General features: G+C 46.5%; 2 protein-coding genes and 1 long non-coding RNA gene across 6 annotated transcripts; 2 read left to right on the top strand and 1 right to left on the bottom strand.

Annotated features, from left to right (window-relative positions):
- The first annotated feature begins 2920 nt into the window (after positions 1–2920).
- Positions 2921–6345, top strand: LOC136521757 (uncharacterized). 4 transcript variants are annotated; one of them, XR_010775660.1, is made up of 6 exons: positions 2921–3326; positions 3839–4034; positions 4421–4451; positions 5066–5165; positions 5371–5571; positions 5739–6345. It is a non-coding gene; the product is annotated as an uncharacterized lncRNA (long non-coding RNA). The 4 variants fall into 4 exon arrangements; XR_010775662.1 differs by having other exon boundaries at positions 3923–4034; positions 5371–5478; positions 5739–6134; XR_010775659.1 differs by having other exon boundaries at positions 5371–5478; positions 5739–6133.
- Positions 6346–6970: 625 nt separating this feature from the next.
- On the top strand, positions 6971–9305 carry LOC136522597 (pentatricopeptide repeat-containing protein At1g62260, mitochondrial-like). The gene has a single exon (XM_066516401.1). It carries the CDS (start codon positions 7126–7128, stop codon positions 9175–9177), a length of 2052 nt encoding a protein of 683 aa, XP_066372498.1. The 5' UTR covers positions 6971–7125; the 3' UTR covers positions 9178–9305.
- A 3349-nt stretch (positions 9306–12654) lies between these two features.
- LOC136520718 (ATP-dependent zinc metalloprotease FTSH 6, chloroplastic-like) lies at positions 12655–15137 on the bottom strand. Its single transcript, XM_066514363.1, has 2 exons — positions 13469–15137; positions 12655–13385 (listed from the first exon to the last, which is right to left on the bottom strand). The coding sequence occupies exons 1-2, from the start codon at positions 14953–14955 to the stop codon at positions 12803–12805; spliced, it is 2070 nt and encodes a 689-aa protein (XP_066370460.1). The 5' UTR covers positions 14956–15137; the 3' UTR covers positions 12655–12802.
- Between the last annotated feature and the right edge of the window lie 5571 nt (positions 15138–20708).

Genomic DNA, 20708 nt, shown 5'->3' with positions numbered 1-20708 from the left:
ATCCACTTAGGGGGTGTTTGGGACTGCTCCACAAACTCTGCTCTATAAACTTCACCGTGGAGCAGCTCTACAAAAAAACCAGAGTTTGTGGAGCATCTCTTTAGGTGCTCTCACAACTCCACCCTTTTTTCCTCGAACGGAGTGCGTAGAGCTGAAACCGTTTGACTAAAAAACGTAGAGCGAAGCTGAAAAACGTGGAGCGGAACAGACCCAAACATCCCCTAAATTATGCTCAAAGTGCCTTTTAATGGAAAAAAAAAACTCGGGTAAGACAACCCTCGTACATTGCATTAAAAAGAAGACCTTCTCACGTAAGTCGAGAAAAAACATCCGACTCTTGCTATAGCCATATACTGCGTTACTATAGCCCATGTAAAAAATGACCGTGATAGGAGCCTTTCAACTTACTTTAGTGTGACATAGACGAGAAGATTTTTTTGACTTTAACCTGAAAATTCGCTTCAGGAAGTTGAACGCATGACCTAAAAAGTGTTGTCTAAATATCATTATGCTAGAGTGAATAAAAATAGAGTAAAATGCATTGAAATATTTCTTTACAATTTGTGTCAAATATATCTTGGAAGCAAGGGAGCTACCAATGCTTAGTATGATTGAGAAGATTAGGTGTGAATTGATGAACAGGATATACACAAAGCAAAAGGAAGCACAAGAGAAGTGGAATGGCACCATATGTCCAAAGATAAAGAAAAAGGTTGCAGAAAAATACAGATTTATTGCCAATAAGTACTTTGAGATACTACGTGCTGGGAGAAGAATTTTCAGTGTTGGTGACAGGGAGGGAACAGACATACATTGTGGACATCAATGGAAGGATGTGTGGCTGTAGGCGATGGCAGCTATCTGGAATTCTTTGCGGTCACGCCATAGCTTGCTTTAGATCAGAGAGGATCCAACCTGAGTCAATGGTTGCCTCATGTTATCACCGTAACACATTTTTGGAGGCATATGGCAGCAATGTGATGCCTGTTAGGGACAAGACAAGATGAGAACCAGTACCTCGAGTTACCATATATATTGCCTCCTAAATATGAAAAAAAAAGGTGGGCAGACCACCAACAAGGAAAAGAAAGAAAGCATCTAATTGTGCTTGAAGGGGGGATCAAAGCTAAACAAACATGGCGTAACCATGCACTGTACGTATTGTGGTGGTCCAGATTACACTAAAAAGAGTTGCATTAGACAAAAGCTAGCTTGGAATCCCACCATCAGCTATGAAGAAAAGAAAAGGATCTGCTTTAGAACCTGAAGACGATGCCCACTACAGTGATCAGGATATTCTTAGGGTACTTACTTTTACTTACTCTTGTTCCTCCTCTTTGTAGATGTTAGTATTATTAATCTTGCTCTTATACGACTGTATTATTCTGTAGAAAATAATGCTAGAGGTACAACTATACAAGGATACAGTGATCCTACAAAAGATACTGAAAACCTGGTGAACATTGTGATGCAACAAACTTGCTAACTTTTCAAAGCCAACTGGTACTTGAAATAAGAACACAATATTTTTATTTTGTTTATTGATGTATTTGATTTTTTTAAGGAAATGGAGCACCAAGCTTATGTTTAGGAGAATATGCCATTACCAGATGAATCCGCATTTGTTGTTGCCCATTGAAAGGACATACCACCTCCCACAATGCATACAGCTGCAACTAGAGTTGGAAGGGCCACAACTAGAGGCAACAGGGGGAGAAAAGGCAGTAGAGGGCACGGTCGAGAGAACCAGGGATCAGGCTTTCCTTCCAATGCAGGGAGAAGGAAGGCAAGGTCAAGAGGAAGAGGTAGGAGAGGATGTGGAAGATCAAGGGGACTAGGTGGGCAGAGTGCATGAGGACCACATTAATTGATCTCAATTTAGTTCCTGACCAGATTAGTCTTACACAGACTGCACCAGAGGATAGCCAACAACATTACATTTAACTAGATATTTAAGCTATGCACATTCTTGTATAGCTTCTATTTTTTCCACAATTGTGTTCACAGGCAGCTATAAAAACTCACGCAGATTTGACCGGGAAGATAATTTCATTGCTTTCATAACATAGTATATTACATAGGCAATGTCGTATTACTGAACGTGTGGCCAATAAAATCAGTGTCAGTTCATTGATCATTCATATGCAAACAAATTTTACATGCGTCGCATTCCAAAACGGTCGACTGCACATAATTTAGGGAGTACTAAATTGCAAGATGTGAATGGAAATTTTCAAATAACGGCCCTGTTTGTTTCGTTGAAATTTTTGTTTGCTGCTGATATTAATTTATTGGGAGAGAAAAACAATATTCCCTCGCTAAAAAATAGTGCGTTAAAAAAACAAAGCAAACACCAAAATATGCCGCATCACACTAACCAGCATGGTGTTTTTTTTTTTTGGTCCATGTGTCACGTTTGTGAGCAGTTATGCATTGAATTTATCTATCTATGCCCGTGTGTAGTTCGTGAAATTTGGGATTTTGGGCTAGCATTTTCGTTTTTATTTGGCAATTAGTGTTCAATCATGGACTAATTAGACTCAAAACGTTCGTCTCGTGATTTCCAACCAAATTGTATAATTAGTTTTTTTTCGTTTATATTTAATGCTCCATGCACATATCGTAAGATTCGATGTAATGGATCCTGTAGCACTTTTTGGAAAAATTTTCAGGAACGGCTATATATGTATACGCAGAGATCTTTAATCCTGGCGATTGATACTGTTGATCAATAGTGTCCTACCGAGTTCTCCTCACATATCCTGTTCATTCCACAGTGCCTTCCCCCTGTCCGTCCGATCTCGGCTCCAGGCAACGGATGCCCGCCACGCACGCATCCGCACCGCACGGGCCCTGCTCCCACCTCTGCGCTCTATCCGCTCCTGCCCCCCACGGACTCACGGACATCGCGCACCACGCCTGGAGAAAAGAAAAAAAAAACGCGTCGGTCTCAGCCGCCGCCGATCCGCACGGCGCCGCCTACAGCCCGCCCCCGTCGGAGCGCCGCCCCGCCGACGCCCTCGCCGGACGCGCGGCGCGGCCGCCCCACCCCGCCGCCGGCCGGCTCCTCGGCAGCGCGCGCCCGCCTCCGCCCTTCTCGCCCGCTCCGCCCGTCTCGGCCGCGGCGGCGAGGCCCCGCGGCCCCGGCCCCTTCGTCCTCACGCGCTCCTGCAGCATCAGCCGCCGAGGCGCGGCGGCGCGGCGCGCCCACGCAGCAGCGCCGGCCCGCATCAGCCCATCTCGGTCGCCACGACACGGCCCCACAACAGCAGCGTTCCGGCACGGCGCTTCGCCCTAGCTCACTCCTGCAGCGGCGGTTTCACACGGTGTCCCCTTTTTCCCTGCCTATTCTCATTTTCCTATATTATGTGCAGATGCCAATTTAAAGGTTCATCATCTATTAGTAAGTGTCCTATTTTCATTACCAGTGAAGCAACATTATTTTTAATGCTCTTAACAAAATCCAAGAAGTAAGACCGTACGAACCTCTAACAGATATTTAGTGCAAACGATTCATGAATCTCAGTTTACAAATAATCAGGGCTCCTCTCCATGTTTTGATCTGCTAGATTATTTTGCTCTTACCTGTACAGTGCTAAGATCTGGGATCATTTCCTTTTATATATGTGGACATCGACTCTTCTTTTCTCCGGTCATATTGGAACAAAAAAATGTTCGGCAGCCATGGCCATAACATAGTAACAAGTCAACTCTACTTGATAATTTTATATGAGACGATTATATTTCCATATTTCTTATGGAATATTACATGCTCTGTTGTTTTCCTAACCTTCTGGAGAGTGGCTAACCTCCCACCTCAATTACATTGGGGTTTCAGGAATTTGCTGGATTATGTGTTGTCTTACAGGCAGCCCCTACCTATTGAATATTGATTGTTTGGTTCAAAAAATCATCATGGCAGTGGTTCCAAAACTCTCTAGCTGGTGTTTGGATTTTGTGACCTGCAGAGCCGCTGCATGCTCATAGACTGCAAGAGCTGAACAAGGAGTTACCTGATCTCTGAAAGAGCCAAGGTATTGTTGGTGTCAAATCATACACATAGTGTAGTTCACCCTATAATTGTATGATTGTTTTCTCAAGTCGGTTTCTTTATTACTAGACATAAGATTATGCTCCAAAATATTTTGTATTTTTTTTCCAAAAAGATTCAGTGTACTTCACCCTATTATTACTTCTATAAGTTATCCCGTTGGAATGCTTTTGCTATACAATTCCCACTATATCTATAAATTTTAAGGGTAATGATATCAAGACTTTTTTTAGAGGAATTCATATTGTGATTCACTTAACATGCCGCTTTTCAATGTGCCTGCGCACTTCTAGGTGATGAATGTTTTCTTCTTCCTCTAACAAATCATCTTTTCATGATCATGCTCATTCTGGTGGAACACATTCCCAGGCTTGGCAACTCCGAACATGTAATCCCCAAGGTAATTCTTTCTACTTCAGGTTTGATGCATGCTGTACAAAGCCCACATGTTCCTGTGCTCCATGCTCTATAATACACAGGATATCAGGATACACAATTTTTGTCATTGTATTTTCCTCATGAGAATTACACCCCATCTGCTCCTATTTGTAGAGGAAAAATCAGTGCAGACTCATGCCTTAAGCTTTCCTATCGTCCCCTAGCAACCACTGATAGTATTGTGCATACTTCTTTTTACATGTTATCTACAGTATCATTTCTATTGGGCCATGTAACCTCATGCAGACTCATGTACAATGGTTTTACATGAGCTGGCACCGTTTCCTTTTTTTTAAAAAAAATTCCCAGCTTCTGCTCATTCTACATGCTTAGTTTTACACCAACAACACCTGTTGTTCCTTGCACTATTGTATTTTAGTGGTTCGCGCCTGCTCATCACATCTCCAATTATGTTTGTTCATCTATTGTACCGTTGTTCCTTGGTCTGTATGTGTGTGGATATAAACAATAGGATTATCTTCCAGCAGCGGAGATCAGCTCCTGGTGTCCTCATTTTTTCTCTTTTCAGATTTCATCAGCTCCAATTCGATTTATTTTAGATTCTTTGAATTGCAGAATTCAACATGAAATTGATAGTGTGCTGCAAGTGAGCCATCCTGCCTACAATGCAATCCTTCCAGATATTATTGTATTACTGTATATTCCAAGCAAAAAGGTACCAAAGATTCCCCTATACTTTTAGGATTCTGATCTTTCCCTAAATTTTTCGAGTTTTTATTATTTTGCCAATTATTGCAGCAATACCACTCTCAATAGTGTACCTATTTAAGCATGTTTGTATAGCCAAATTCTTCATCTTTTATAAACAATGTTTCCATTCTCCATCTGCAAAGACCTATAATCCCAGCACATTTATGCAGATCAGTACGTGACTGACAACTTATTGGCTGGCACCGCACTACCCCAAACCTCCGGCCCAGCCGCTCTTCTCCACAGAACCATCTATCTTCATAGGCGCTGCTCGCAAGGTACCGCTCGCAAGGAAATAAATGAATCTCAGTTTACCTTGCTCGCAAGGAAATAAATGAATCTCAGTTTACAGATAATTACGGCTCCTCAAGGTACAGTGCTATGATGTGGGATCATTTCCATTTATATATATGCACACACATTCTTTTCTTCGGTCATATTGCAACGACAAAAATGTTCCACAGCCATAACCATAACATAATAACATGTCCACTCCCTACTTTGACCATCCTGTTTAAAACCTCCAATGTGTACACAGGTATCAGCTGCTTCAACCACAGAGACAACACACCTCTGGGCTTTTTCTCAACACATATGCAAGATCAGCATCTCTCCGCCACCACCAACTGCCATTGAAGCACAAAAACTTCTAACTTTCATAGTCCTGTTCTCCCTGTATAGAATATGCCATTACTTTAATCTGCTTATACATGCTACAATACTATGTCTGTTGAACACATCGTGCTCTGTTGCCCGCGCGAAGCGTGGGGTAACTTTCTAGTTCATATGTACGTTTAGAGAGATGATGTACCCAAGCGCACCCACGTGCCAAGTTTATGTACTAATTGTGCATTTTACTCATAAAAAAACCAAACACCAACAAGCATAATACAATATAGCATAATTTCTAGTACGGTAATGTTACGACATGACGTGGGCGTCCGTCCCATTCGGATGTCGCGCGCCCACTACGTGCCACATTCTGCGCTGCTTGCTCGCTCTTGTTTGTCACGCGTTGCTCGCTCAGCTGAGCCAAACCTAGTGTCGGTGGCGATGGTGGTGGTGGTGCTAGCGTGCCACCGCTGGTGTTGGTGATGGTGCTCGCGCACCGTCGCTTGCCACCGGCTTCCACCCCGACGCCTGGCATCGGCCGGCACCGACCTCCCGTATGTTGCAAAACGCATGTTTAAGTGTTTCAGATGTTTCATATATATGTTGTAAGTGTTTTATATGGATGTTGTAAAAGTAGATTGGGATATTGCATATATTGCAATGGTTGTACGTGTATGTTGCAAGCTTCTGTTTTCAATGCTTCATCTGTTTTTTTAGCCATATGTAAGTGTGTTTATCTGGATGTTACATATGTTTCACACGTATGTTGCAAGTGTTTTATCTAGATGTTTACGTATGTTTGCAATGGTTTTAAGTGTTTTTCAAGTGTTTCAGACACATGTTTCAAGTGTTTCATCTGTCTTGACGTATATTACAAGTGTTGCATCTAGATGTTTCAAAATTAGATTGGGCGTTGCAACTTCCTCCTCGTCTTTTACTGCCTCGCCTCGGTGTCTCCTCTTCCCGATGCCGGCTGGGCATCCGATACGACGCTGCGGCCGGGGCACACCGCAGGTCCTTCCGAACCAGAGCGAAGGCAGGCGCCGCCCCCTCCCACACCACGGCGCCCCCCACCCCAACACCCACCCACCCCCCTTCTCGATGTTGGTGACGTTCCGGAGGCACGCCCCCGCGTGAGGCGCGTGAAATAGAATGCAGGCACTGGCGTTCGTCCTTACCTCTACGCGCTAGCCCTGCAGTTTCTAGTATGATCGGTGAAACGAAAGAAAAGACAAAAATATCTCAGCATATGTGGGCCGCTTGGGCCGAAGTGTGGTTGCCGCGTTGCGCCACACCCGAACGGTCTATACCTGATGCGAAGATGGCCGCCGCGGCTCCCGGCGGCCGTCGCTCACCGCCATGCCGGCGCCCCGGCCACACCGGAAGTAACCGTGGCAATGGACCACGGCGACGGCCTTGTCCGCCAGCACAACCGCTCTCTTGTGGGGCTCCTCCGCAGCGGCCGCTTCTCTGCCGCCCGCCGCCTTTTCGACGCGCTTCCTGCCCGCTCCGTGGTCACATGGAACTCGCTCCTCGCGGCGCTCTCGCGCCGCAGCGACGTGAGAGCTGCGCGGTCCTTCTTCGACGCCATGCCGGTGCGAGACATCATCTCTTGGAACACGCTCCTTGCTGCGTACGCTCGATCGCTGCAACCCGATCACCTCGCCGCCGCGCGCCGTCTGTTCGACGAGATGCCTCAGCGCGATGCCGTCTCGTGGAGCACACTTCTCAGCGCCTACACGCGCCGCGGGCTCATGGAGGAAGCCCAGAGGCTCTTTGATGAGATTCCACATAGGAATCCGGCTTCTTGGAATACCATGGTCACGGGGTTCTTTGCTATTGGCCAAATGAGGAAGGCACTCAATGTGTTCGAGGCAATGCCTGACAAGGACTCTGCGTCACTCTCTGCAATGGTCTCTGGTTTTATCAGGAACGGTTGGTTGCACGAGGCTGATGAGCTGCTTACAAAGCGCTTGAGGGCGATGGACATGGACAAGGCTGTTGATGCTTTCAACACCCTTATTGCTGCATATGGACAATCTGGGAGGGTAACTGATGCAAGGAGGTTATTTTCTATGATTCCAAAAACACAGAGCCAGCACAAGGGGCATAAGAGGAGGGTGTTTGAGAGGAATGTTGTGTCATGGAACTCAATGATGATGTGCTATATCAGAACTGGAGATGTTTGCTCAGCTAGGACATTGTTTGATGAGATGCCATATAAGGACTTGGTGTCATGGAACACTATGATAGCAGGGTACACTCAAGTCTCAGACATGGAGGAGGCAGAGAAGCTGTTTTGGGAAGTGCCAGACCCTGATGCAGTGACCTGGAATTTGATGATACGAGGGTTTACACAAAAAGGGGATGTGGAACATGCTCGGGGATTCTTTGATAGGATGCCAGAGCGGAGCACCATCACGTGGAATACAATGATATCGGGTTATGAGCTAAATGAGGATTATGATGGTACAATCAAGCTATTCCAAAGGATGCTAGAAGTTGGTGAGAGGCCTGATCATCACACTTTCTCTTCAGTTCTAGCAGCATGTGCGTCACTTGCCATGTTGTGCCTTGGGGCTCAGCTCCACCAACTTATTGAAAAATCATTTCTGCCAGATACGGCAACCAACAATGCACTTATGACAATGTACTCCAGATGTGGTGAACTAACCAGTGCAAAGGCCATCTTCAGCCAAATGCATACACAAAAAGATTTAGTTTCTTGGAATGCACTGATAGGAGGTTACGAGCACCATGGTAGTGCTACAGAAGCGTTGCGCCTGTTTGAGGAGATGAGGAGTGCCAAGGTTATGCCAACTCACATAACTTTTATTTCTCTCCTGAGTGCATGTGGAAATGCTGGCCTTGTCTCCGAAGGCCGGGTGGTTTTTCATACCATGGTTCATGAGTACGGCCTTGCTCCTAGGGTTGAGCACTATGCTGCGCTTGTCAATCTCATAGGGCGACATGGCCAGCTTGAGGACGCATTGGAGGTGATCAAGAGCATGCCAATTGCTCCAGACCGAGCTGTGTGGGGGGCATTCCTGGGAGCCTGCACTGCTAAAAAGAATGAAGCGCTGGCTGAGGTGGCTGCCAATGCATTATCCAAGATTGATCCAGAGAGTTCTGCTCCATATGTTTTGATGCATAACTTACATGCCCATGAGGGGAGGTGGGGAAGTGCATCTGTGGTTAGAGAAGACATGGAACGGCTAGGGATTCACAAGCATCCAGGCTACAGTTGGATTGATCTGCACGACAAGGTGCATGTCTTCATCTCAGGGGATACCTCGCATCCCCTTACCCAGGAGATTTTTTCAGTGCTAGAATGTTTTTATAGGTCATGTAGAGATTGGAGCTAGACGGCTATGTGAAATTGTTGTATTTGGGGAAGAGAAGAGGTTTTGCGGTGTAGAAACAAGCTCTTTCTTCCGTTCTTCTTGGCCTGTACATGTGCTCTCTTGTGATGTTTGTACCTTTCTTTGGTAATGAAAACACAAATATTTTATTATTATATTTGATAAAAATTGAAGATCTATGAGGGCACTGCTGATTGTGCGAAAAACTAAAGTAAACTCATACAGATTTCCATAATAGTGATGTGGCTGTCAAGTATTTGCCTACAATTTGAAGAATTTAAAATCCAACGGATGAAATTACATGGAGATGAGGCCAGTCTCAGTGGAGAGTTTCATAGCATTGTTTCCAAGAATGCCCACATCAGATAGAATGCAATGAAACTTAAATGAAACAATCACTCTCAATGCATAGTTTCATTCTATAATTTATTGACATTTAATTCCATGACTCATTGCGAGTTGGTAACTGTGTCAGGAGAGTTTCATCCCTATGAAACTCATTTCTTCTCTTCCTTCATAAGAGCAAGTATAATAGCAGGCTGTAAGCAGGCTGAATGCTGATGTGGAGGAGATAGGAGAGGAGAAAGAGGAGAAGCGGGTTGTAAGCTTACAGCCGACTTAGACACAAGAACCGAGAGACTCTGTGAGAGAAACAAGAGGGCCATGTATTAATGCTGAAGAGCTAACTATTATATGGGTGGGCTAAGAGGTAGGTTGTAAGGATTCTTGGATCCAGCAGCTGGCTATATTATTAGCCTTGCTCTAAATAAGGTGACATATTATCAAAAATGCCTACATGGTAGCTCATTAAATACAAATGAAACTTCCACTAATACTGGCGTAAGCCAATTCAACTGCTCAACTAATCTCTCACCCCCTGCCTCTTGAATGGATACATAATTGCCTATGCTATGCATGATAATTATTGCTGTAATGGTCAGTTCATAAATTTATGACCAAAGTAAAAACCTTAGCCTCAACCCAAATCATATATGACATCGACGTCCAAAAAAGTAGGAGTAGCATTTTAATTGAGTAGCACTAATCCTTTGAAATTTGTAAAAGAAAAGTTCTATAATATTATTAGCTCAGGCAAAGAGTATAATGCTAGAACGGACGTGTTTGGTTGAACACCCTGGCTCTACTTTGCCTGGGCTGCAGGTCGCCTGGATGTTGCCTGGTACTCATTTGGTTACGAACCTGGACACATGCTTGTACCAGGCAACAACGCCAGGCCCAGGCGAGCAAAAACGAGCGCCTGGATGATCGTGAGGTTGCCTGAGCATTAATGATGTACTGTGCCGCTTTTGTTCTATTATTAACTATTGTTGTCCTATTCTTTTATTATTCACAAATGATACACAGGTTTGCTAAAAAAATTACATCCACATTATTATCAGAGGCATGGAAAGGATCTTTTACTGTTCATAACCATTAAAATTTTCCAGATCCTGATTATGATTTCTTATATTGATTACTTTTTTTATTTTTCCTCACATTATTTAATCAAAAGTGTTAGATCATATATATTATACTAAAAGATATAATTTATCCATATACTTCCTATTTAATCTTATTAAACGTGATTCTCTAATATTAAACACGTGACAATAATTTACTAAATTATATATTCTGGTCAATTAGATTATAAAAATACATGTTAATTATACAAAGATAAATAAAAAACACATTAATTTAAGCATAGTATAAATTAAGAAAAATCACTTATCTGTTTTTATTTTGTCACCGTATGTTTATTTGTGTATATTTGAGGTATTATTAATTAAGAAAATGAATTAATTACCTCTCCGGCGCAGAAGAAAACACATGATCTCTATTCATTAACTTTCTCAGGCCAGGCTTCTAACCAAATAACTCTCAACTTGACTGGCCAGGCAGATTCTCTCAGAATTCCAGACAACTCTCGGACAATACTTTTCTTCAAACAAGTTATCCAGGCTTTCAACAAAACAGGCCTGAAATTTCCCATTGAGTCACTACTCCATGCTACTTCTACTTCCCAACAAAAAAAATGCCATGGATAGATGGCTAGTAGCACTCCTACATTCCTTGGTGCAAGTAGAAACAAATCTTGAACTGATCGAATCTAGCCGAAAGGCTTTGACTGACCACTATGCATGCTCTCTAGTGCACGAGCCCCAATGGCATGCTCGGCAATTACCAAGAGCTAATTATATCTGTAACTCCCGATCCATTAGCCACCCTTTGCATTAATTCCTCGCGTGGTTTTTAATGGCCGTTTCCATTAACCCAATGATCCCAGGGGTTTAAAAGAGCCGCATTTGCCTTCCATCTTCTCCACTCCCTATATTGCTGGCCTCAACTCCGTTCCAGCATCTCCCGGAACCATGGAGGCCAAGATTGAAGAGAGGTAAACCGTAAACTCGTTGCTTCTTCGTACTCCTCAATTTTTTGCACAGAATGTCAGTGCGCTAATAGCAATTTTTTTCTTGTTTGCATTGGCAGCAGCTTGTGGCCTTACTGGACAGGTGCTTGGCCTGATAGCCACCTGCTTGAAGAGGAAGCGCTCCTCTCCGGCCTCTCCTTACCAAGCTTGCACTTCCACCCATCGTGCTCGACCATTACATCCAGCAACATTCTGCAAGGTATGCTTCTTTTTCCATGTATGGGATTCGGATTCAGGTGCAAGATGAGACCTTCTTACGAACTCGATGTCTTGTTCTTTGAGACGCATGCAGGTGAGCTCGACGCCATCTTTGAGGATGATGTGCTGAGGCATTGGGATGACATGGAGCAGCAGTCTGACAACAAGGTACAGATTGAAGGCAACGAGAGGCTGCCGCTGCTTTGCTACGCCGAGGAGGAGAAGGAAGTGTCCTCGAACACCAAGGTCGTCAGAGCAGCAGGCCAGCAAGTGAGGGCAGAGGAGCCGGTCCTCACGTTCGAGCTCGTGTCGCAGTACTTCTACATGCCGATCATGCAGGCGGCGCGGGAGCTCAACGTTGGCCTCACCCTCCTCAAGAAGAGGTGCAGGGAACTGGGCATCCCTAGGTGGCCACATCGCAAGATGAAGAGCCTGCAGTCCCTCATCAAGAATGTCCAGGTTTCCCTTCCCTATGTCTCTCCATCCCCCCAGTTTCACATTCACAATGCTCTGCGTCAGATAAATTCAACCAATCCGTGAGGGGAATTTGTGAGACTGGTCCGCTGCGGTGCAGGTCCTGCGGGAGGCGGGCAAGGCGACCGATGAGGAGCAGCTGAGGGCGGTGGTGGAGATGCTGCAGCAGGAGAAGCAGATCCTGGAGCAGAGGCCGTATGTGCAGCTGGATGAGAAGACCAAGAGGCTCAGGCAGGCCTGCTTCAAGGCCAACTACAAGAAGAGACGGCTCTTGTCTCTCAAAGGAGGGGAGGCAGCACCAAGAATCCACGAGTAGTGATGTGATCCAAATCAAGTTATCTCCTTTTATGCTCGATCGATTATGTAATCCGCGGTCCCTTTGGAACGCGAGAACCTCTTCCCGAATCATGCGGAAACTCATGTGTTTCGTTCTTGTTGCGTGAAAAGAGTTTACCATGTACAGTACTGATACTATTGCATATTTGCACCTATTTCGATAACCACAGTGTACAGTAGTCTTGTCAAGCTTCAAGCGGTGACCACCTCTGTCCGGGCCGCTGTTTCCCTCTGCTCCTTGCCAATGTCCACGTGCTCCGACAAGATGGCCCTGAACTCGTCGCCGGTGAGCGTCTCCTTCTCCATGAGCACGTCCACCAGCTGGTCGATGGCCGCGCGGTTTTTTCTGACATGCTCCTTGGCGACCTCGTACGCCTGGTCGATGATGTGCTTCACGGCGCTGTCGATGTCCGCGGCGAGCTTCTCGGACATGGAGTTCCGGGCCAGCATCCGCAGCACGACGTCGCCGCTCTGAGCGGCCGGCTCCATGAGCGCCCACGGCCCGATCTCCGACATCCCGAACGTGGTCACCATCTGCCGCGCCACCTGCGTCACCTGCTGCAGGTCGCCCGCCGCGCCCGTCGTCACCTCGGCCTCCCCGAAGATCACCTCCTCGGCGGCGCGCCCGCCGAGCCCGCCCACGATGCGCGCGAAGATCTGCTGCTTGGACACCATCGTCGGGTCCTCGCCCGGCAGGAACCACGTCAGCCCACGCACCTGCCCCCGTGGGATCAGCGTCACCTTCTGCACCGCGTCGTGCCCCGGCGTCAGCGTCCTGCATCAATCAGACGAAGGAAATGGAACATTAGCTTGGAACAAATTAAAGAGGAAGTAAGGTCGATTAGTAATAATACTTACGCGCAGATGGCGTGGCCGATCTCGTGGTAGGCGACAAGCAGCTTGCTCTTGCCGTCGGTCATGGTGGTGCCCTCAAGGCCGGCGACGATGCGGTCGATGGAGTCGTCGATCTCCTTGACACTGATGCGGTCCTTGCCGCGGCGGCCGGCAAGGATGGCAGCCTCATTCATAAGGTTGGCAAGGTCGGCGCCGCTGAACCCGGGCGTGCGCATGGCCACGACGCTGAGCGACACGTCGGGGTCCAGCTTCTTGTTGGAGCTGTGCACCCTGAGGATCTCCTCCCGCCCGCGGACGTCGGGCAGCCCGACGCTGACCTGTCGGTCGAAGCGGCCCGGGCGGAGCAGCGCGGCGTCGAGGATCTCCGGCCGGTTCGTGGCCGCGATGACGATGACACCGCTGTGTCCGCTGAAGCCGTCCATCTCCGTCAGCAGCTGGTTCAGCGTCTGCTCCCGCTCGTCGTTCCCGCCGCCGATGCCCGTGCCGCGCTGGCGGCCCACGGCGTTGATCTCGTCGATGAAGACGAGGCACGGCGCGTTGGCCTTGGCCTTGTGGAAGAGGTCCCGCACCCGCGACGCGCCCACGCCGACGAACATCTCGATGAACTCGGAGCCGGACAGCGAGAAGAAAGGCACCCCGGCCTCCCCCGCGATGGCCTTGGCCAGCAGCGTCTTCCCCGTGCCCGGCGGGCCCACCAGCAGCACGCCCTTGGGGATCCTGGCCCCCACCGCCGTGAACTTCTCCGGCGACTTGAGGAACTGCACGATCTCCTGGAAGTCCTGCTTGGCCTCGTCCACGCCGGCGACGTCGTCGAACGTGATCCCGGTGTTGGGCTCCATCTGGAACTTGGCCTTGGACCTGCCGAGCCCGAACGGGAGGCTGGGCCCCCCGCCGCCGGCGCCGGGGTTGTTCATGGTGACCGACCTCCAGATCAGCGAGGCGATGAAGAGGAGCGGGAAGCCAAAATTGAGGAGGAGGTCGAGGAACATGAGCCCGAGGTTGGGCTCCACGGGGTGCGCCGCGAAGTCGACGCCCCTGTCCCGCAGCTTACGCACCAGCTCGGCGGGGAGGCCCGGGAGCTGCACCCGCACCCGATGCACCCTCGACGCCGACGCCGAGTCGTCCAGCTCGACGATGGCTACCGTGCCGTTCTCGAAGAAGTCCACCTTCCGCACCGCGCCGGCGTTGAGGTAGTCCAGGAACCGCGAGTAGGACATCCGGTTCGACGTCACGTCCTCCGGCGTCGGCGCCGGCTCGGCACGCGCCCGCGCTGGGTCTCTCACGGCGAGACCGAGCCCGAGACCCAGCCCCGCGAACTGCAGCAGCCTCCTCCTGCTGAAACCGGCGGTGTCTGATGACGACGAAGAAGGAGGCGTGGCCTTGGCAGCTGGAGGCGCACGCTTCTGTACAGGCGCCTGCTTGGACACGTCCTGCGCCCGGCAGATGGGCAGGCGGGTCGTCGTGGTCAGGGACATGGTCGCCGGCGACATCGGCAACTAATCGGACTAGATCGACTAGTTACTGAGCGATGCAAAATTGCAATGCGCAGCGTCGTACGCGGATGCCGTGTCAAGTTTCAATCGTCCTTGCGGTTTTGGAGGGAACACGGGGGCAGCGAGCCCTGGTTTAAATAGCTTCATTCACGTCACGGCGATGGTCGAGCGGATGTTGTTGAGTTTGCTCGTGTATGATTGGCAGCGATTTGAGATGGTTTTCTCCCGTAGTTTCGTGAGTTGGTGGATGGGCTTGTCCGGTTGCGCTTCGCGTAACATCTAGAACCCGTCGGTGGATAATCCCTGTCGTCCCGTGGTGAAATCCAGGCAGCCAATTATTTCGTGTGGATCGCGTCCGCCGGCTCCACCGAACAGGCGAACAGTAGTAAGCTCTAGCGGCGTCCGGTGTTTTTCGTGTCGCCGCGGCCCGCGCAGCGCACGGCCGCACACCTGGGTTCGCCGCGCCCGCACGCGTAGCGGCGCCTGGCTCCCTGCTGTCGGCGTGTCCGGCTACCTCACGTGCAGAAGAGTTAGACCGTCGTGCTGTTTTTCTATCTATTATTTTCAGATTTCTCAAAATTATTGGAAACATGACAAGAAACAGGATGGAAATGTATAGGAACGAAATGGAAAACAGGGAGATGCTTTTTTATGGAATCTCATTTTCATATTTCTGTATTCTTCCTTTTTTTTAAAAAAAGGGTGCACAATAAGAATCCATTATGCATGAGGCCCGCTGTCCCAATGACCCATAGCCGTAATCGTAACCCTCACACACCGGAACGATCATCCGATGTCGTAGGCTCAGATGGGCCACCGTAACCCCACCCGTATGGCCTGCTATATGGGTTTTGCAAGCTTCACCGTGGGATTGTAACGGACGGCACATATACGGTGACCGCAGAGAAGAGTCGCTGTGCACGACTACAGAGGATCTCGTTCCCACACACCACGGTGGCACTTGGACATAGGAAGAGTCCTACGCCCGCAGAAAACCACAAGCGCATGACGCTATCAGCCTACGTGCAGCTTCCCCTATTGTCTACAGTGCCATCAACGGGAGATGCAACATGATGGTATTTGATTAGTTTATTATATAATAATACCCAAGTTAACACATGCAAGGTATGAGTGAGATCCTTGCAGGAACTAGCTTATAGTGCTCTATGCTAGGTCATACCGGATGTATACGGGACTAGTTCGATATGAGCAGAGGTTTAAGATTAGTTTGATCGTCTCATGGGTGTTTTAACTGAGCCTGTCAGGACCTGTATGGCCCCGTTCGCTTGTCTTAAAAATGGCTTGTTCGGCTTCTTTTTTCAGCCGGAACAGTGTTTTTCTCTCACAACAATTCAGCCAGAACAGTGTTTTTCAGCCAGTTTCAGACCAGCGAACGGGGCCTATGTGTTGACTCAACCCAAGTGCTAGTTTTTCTGTTCCAATGGCTAGTTCTTCAGAAGTTTCGATGATTTCTTCGGATGTTCTTCTAATAGCAGCTAGTTAACATCTAGTTTTTGTATTGGGGGTATTTAATGATGTTGTTCGGGAATAAATGGATTACCCATTATCCATATCCAAAAATTATCCACCCCAATTTATCCATCCCAAAACGAGTGGAAAATATCTCGGGCATGGATTACCCAATAGGTAGGCTCGGCGATCGCTGTCATCCCACGCTAACGAGAAAGAAGGTGGCTTGGAAAGACCCACCGACGGACTGCATCATCTACATTGCTTCGAAAGACCCATCGGCGGACTGCATCATCTACGGTTAGTGGATTAACGGGCAACGTGGTGGTGGCGTTATCGAGTGCCCTTGCTTGGACTCTGGATTCAAAAGGAAGAGATTAACAAGTATATTGACAACATTTTAATTATATTCTCCTTCTTACTACAAATAAAATTATAAATTTATACTAGTAAAAAAATTGTTGTGATATGTTAGGGGGGGGGGGGGGGGGGGGGGGCTATGGCCCCTGCCAGCCCCCTACCTCCGCGTTGCGGGAAGGTTGATCAAAGAAATTCAAGATGGTGCCTGTCTAAACTTCGCTTCATTTGAAATTAGCGTTGTTTGTAGATCATGTAATAGGACTGCCCATGTACTAGCAGCGTTGGGGTGTGAGTGTAGGGAGGACGACAATCCCGTAGTGGATCTTCTTCGTTCCAGTTTGTATTCGGACGATTGTGACTATCGATAGTGTGGCGTCTAAGTAATGGAGTCCATTTCTATTTTTTAAAAAAGAACCCGACGAAACTGTTGGCCTTTTATTTTGGCGTTTTAGATTACACATACAAGAAATCAATTCTATTTATTCTCACAATGACAACCTATAGCAGCTGCTATCAATTTTTAAAAAATAAAAAATAAAAACAGCGGACCAGATCGTTGCTGTGCACCAGGCCTACATCAGCCACCAAGCGTTAGCTGCGGCCCAAGCCCAGCCGCACCCACGCCAAGGTCACACACGCGTGCGTCCTCAATGTTGACGACACCTTCGACTTCAACCGCTCGTTGAGCTTCCCTTTCGAGCCTGCCATGCCACGCGTTCCATTCCATGCCTTCCACAGTCCGTGCTCGATGACGAGAGACGCTGCCATGGGCTTGCCGTCAAGGTCGGACTTGACGGGAATCGGTTTATCGAGAACGCGTTGCCATGGAATTGCTGTCCAGAATTTAGGAGTTTAGGTTACTTTGAAGAAAAAAAAATTCTGACATATTTTCACATTTTAAATATCCAAAATGAAAATCATGATCCTGCCACTGCACCTAGACAAGTGTAGGTAGAGCCGTAGAGGTGGAGGGAGAGGATCCCTGATGCGAGCTGCGGAAAAAACAGAGAAGACACGTGCAGTGAAGACTAGAACCTCGCGTTTCATGTATTGTAAATTTGTAAAAAAATTTAAATAGGAGAGAATTGAGAACTTGTGGTCTGTTACTTATTGGCTAATAACTTATCATTTATGATTATGCATATATATTGTTAATGTTAATTGTGTCGTGTGCTAGCCACAACATGGACTGCAGTGTAAGATTATTGTGAACTGCTTGCTAATGACACTTTTACTAAATTAATTCTTGATTAAACATATGATTTTATATGTATGTATATATTACTGACTATTTAAACCAGTCTTCGATCCGATTCCACTTCATCTCTATACTATTTCCAGCATTAAAAAAATCGAATCTACACCCGCTTCAATCCGAATCTGACAAAAAAGCAAATAAGGATATGAAAAAGACATTATCTGGTCGTTTTCATCTCTAATCTTATGCTAACAATTAGTCATTAGACTGTTTGAAAAATAGGGGAGATCACTAAATCCAGTTCTACAAAATCAACCCTCGTGATCCATTTACCAGTTGCCACGTACCCCTATTTTCGCCGCCCTGTTGCGTCAAAAACTGCTACGTGTAGGCACGTGTCCCTTCGCTTTGGCATTAGTACGTAATTTGGCAAAGGCGAAAAAGGCCTTGTGGAACGCCGTACAGTTGTACAGAAAACTTGCGCGGCGGACGCACAGGTTTTGGTACCATAGGCAGATGACCGTGACACCTGGCCGCCGGAGTCGTTAATCCACGTGGAGCCACGGGAGCACGGGACCTGCTGGTTGACAGAGCACGCACGGAGGTGTTAATCCCGGCCCGCGATCGATCGCTCTTCCATAACTAACGCCAGTGGCTCCGTGCTCTCCCGTGTACCGGCGGTACGATGGAAATGCGTGGACCGCGCTGCATGCGTCGTGTTGTGTTGTGTCCCTTTCGGGCTTGCCAAACTGACTGGGAAACAGAGAGCGAGATGCTGACGGTTCCAGCTTCCAGGTCCAGCAAGGCACCGCCGTGTAAACCTCGGCTCGGCGGCTCTGGTGTGCTGTGAGCAGCCGCTGGTCCATGCTAGATCACCGGACGTCCGGGCCGAACACATGCTCCCCAACCCCGACCAAATTAAGCGACGCTTGTTTTCCTTCTATAAAAAGTACATACATTTTATTTTATGAAGAAATATTCCTCGTTCTTTCTAACGAAGACAGCCCAACAGCATTTGGGCTCCTCAAGGGAAAGCACGCTTTCGGTTGTAACCTGAACATCAAATATGTACTCAATCCATTCCAAATTATAAGACGTTTGACTTTTTTGACACTAAGTTTGACCACTCGTCTTATTCAAATATTTGTGTAAAATATCATTTCTTTCGTCGTGGTTTGGTTTATTAATAAAAATTCTTCAAGAATAACTTAAATTTGACTATATTTGCACAAATTTTTTGAATAAGACGAGTGGTCAAACTTGAGATCAAAAAGTCAAACATCTTACAATTTGGGATTGAGGTAGTATTGCTGAAATCATTCCGCACTCAGTTAGTTATGCATGTTAGGCAGCCAGACTATTCAATCAGCGCCCATGTAAACAACCAAATCTTCAAACTTCAGCACGCAACAATCACATCACAAAATCAGGGTTTTTAACGAACTTTTCTTTACTATGGATTGTTTTGTTTTTAGTCTAAGGAAAGAAAATATTGGATATTCTATTTTAAACATAGGAAAATCCATATAATTTTTCTCTCGATAATTCATATATATTGAATTTTACTAATTCCATATCCTATATCTTGAATCTATACACAATAAAATTTGGAATGTCCGTATCTGCATGAATATTAAAAGCTCTTCTCGTATCTCGAATTCGGTTTCATATTGGAAGAATTACCCACGTCACTTTCACCTATACTCCTACATATATAACATGGTGACATGAGCTTATTATGGTTCTTGTCATCGAACATATATATGTTTAAGTTTGAGTTCCCAACATAGCACATGCAATGCTTGTCTTTATTTATGCTCATAGCATGAGCCCCTCTTGAGAGCATGTATTTTGCCTTAAGGTGACACGTCCACATGACCTGCAAGTTCAGAGTGCCACCGCTGAATACAAAAGGCAATAATTTATTAGGTTATTTTGATAGTTCTAATAAAAATCACAATGGCATTTATGTTTCTTGTCGTTAAACATACCTATTTTAGTTTGACTCCTCGGCGTAACACAGATAAGTAGTATTTACATCGTGTTTGGATCCACTAAATTAACAACGAGTTGACTAATTCTTAGTCCACAAGAATCCAAATAGGTAGTAAGTTAATGGGTGGACTAAACATTAGCTAAGGTCCCAACTAATTGTTTTTTTAACTAGGTCCCAACTAATTGCTAGCCCACTAGTTGACAAAACCCACCTAACTAGAACTAAATTGTAAAAAAAAAAACCTCTGTGGTCTCTGCAGAACAACAAGTAGGTAAAAGGTATAAAGGTCTTTGCATAGCAATAGTACTATCTATTACTTCTAGGATCTGAACAGCACATGACTAATTTTAAACCAGCTAACTATTAGCCAACTAACAACTAGTTTTATTCATAGTCCAGACTAACAACTAGTATTAGTCCACCCAAACATACCCTTATTTACGAACATAACCTGAGTGTCTTTATTTAGAGAGCTAAAACTTAGGTTATGTTTGGTTTAAATTCTAAAAAAATGTTTGTGCAACTAAAAAGCATAACACCCACTAGATGAATAATTTGAAGCCTTTTTCGAAGCCACTGCTTTTCACGCAATACAAGCAAACGTCTTAGACCATGTTGTTAGCTTTCTGTTTCTAAATGAGTGAAAATAAAGAGATGTTTTCTAGCTGTTTTAAGTGAGATAGAGAGGGGAACGATTTCATTGTTGTTTCAACTAACATCTTACCC

The sequence above is a fragment of the Miscanthus floridulus genome, chromosome 18 (assembly GCF_019320115.1).
Source record: "Miscanthus floridulus cultivar M001 chromosome 18, ASM1932011v1, whole genome shotgun sequence".
Taxonomy (NCBI): Eukaryota; Viridiplantae; Streptophyta; class Magnoliopsida; order Poales; family Poaceae; genus Miscanthus; species Miscanthus floridulus.
The sequence above is the reverse complement of the archived record's forward strand: the minus strand, read 5'-3'. Positions and strand labels throughout refer to the sequence as shown.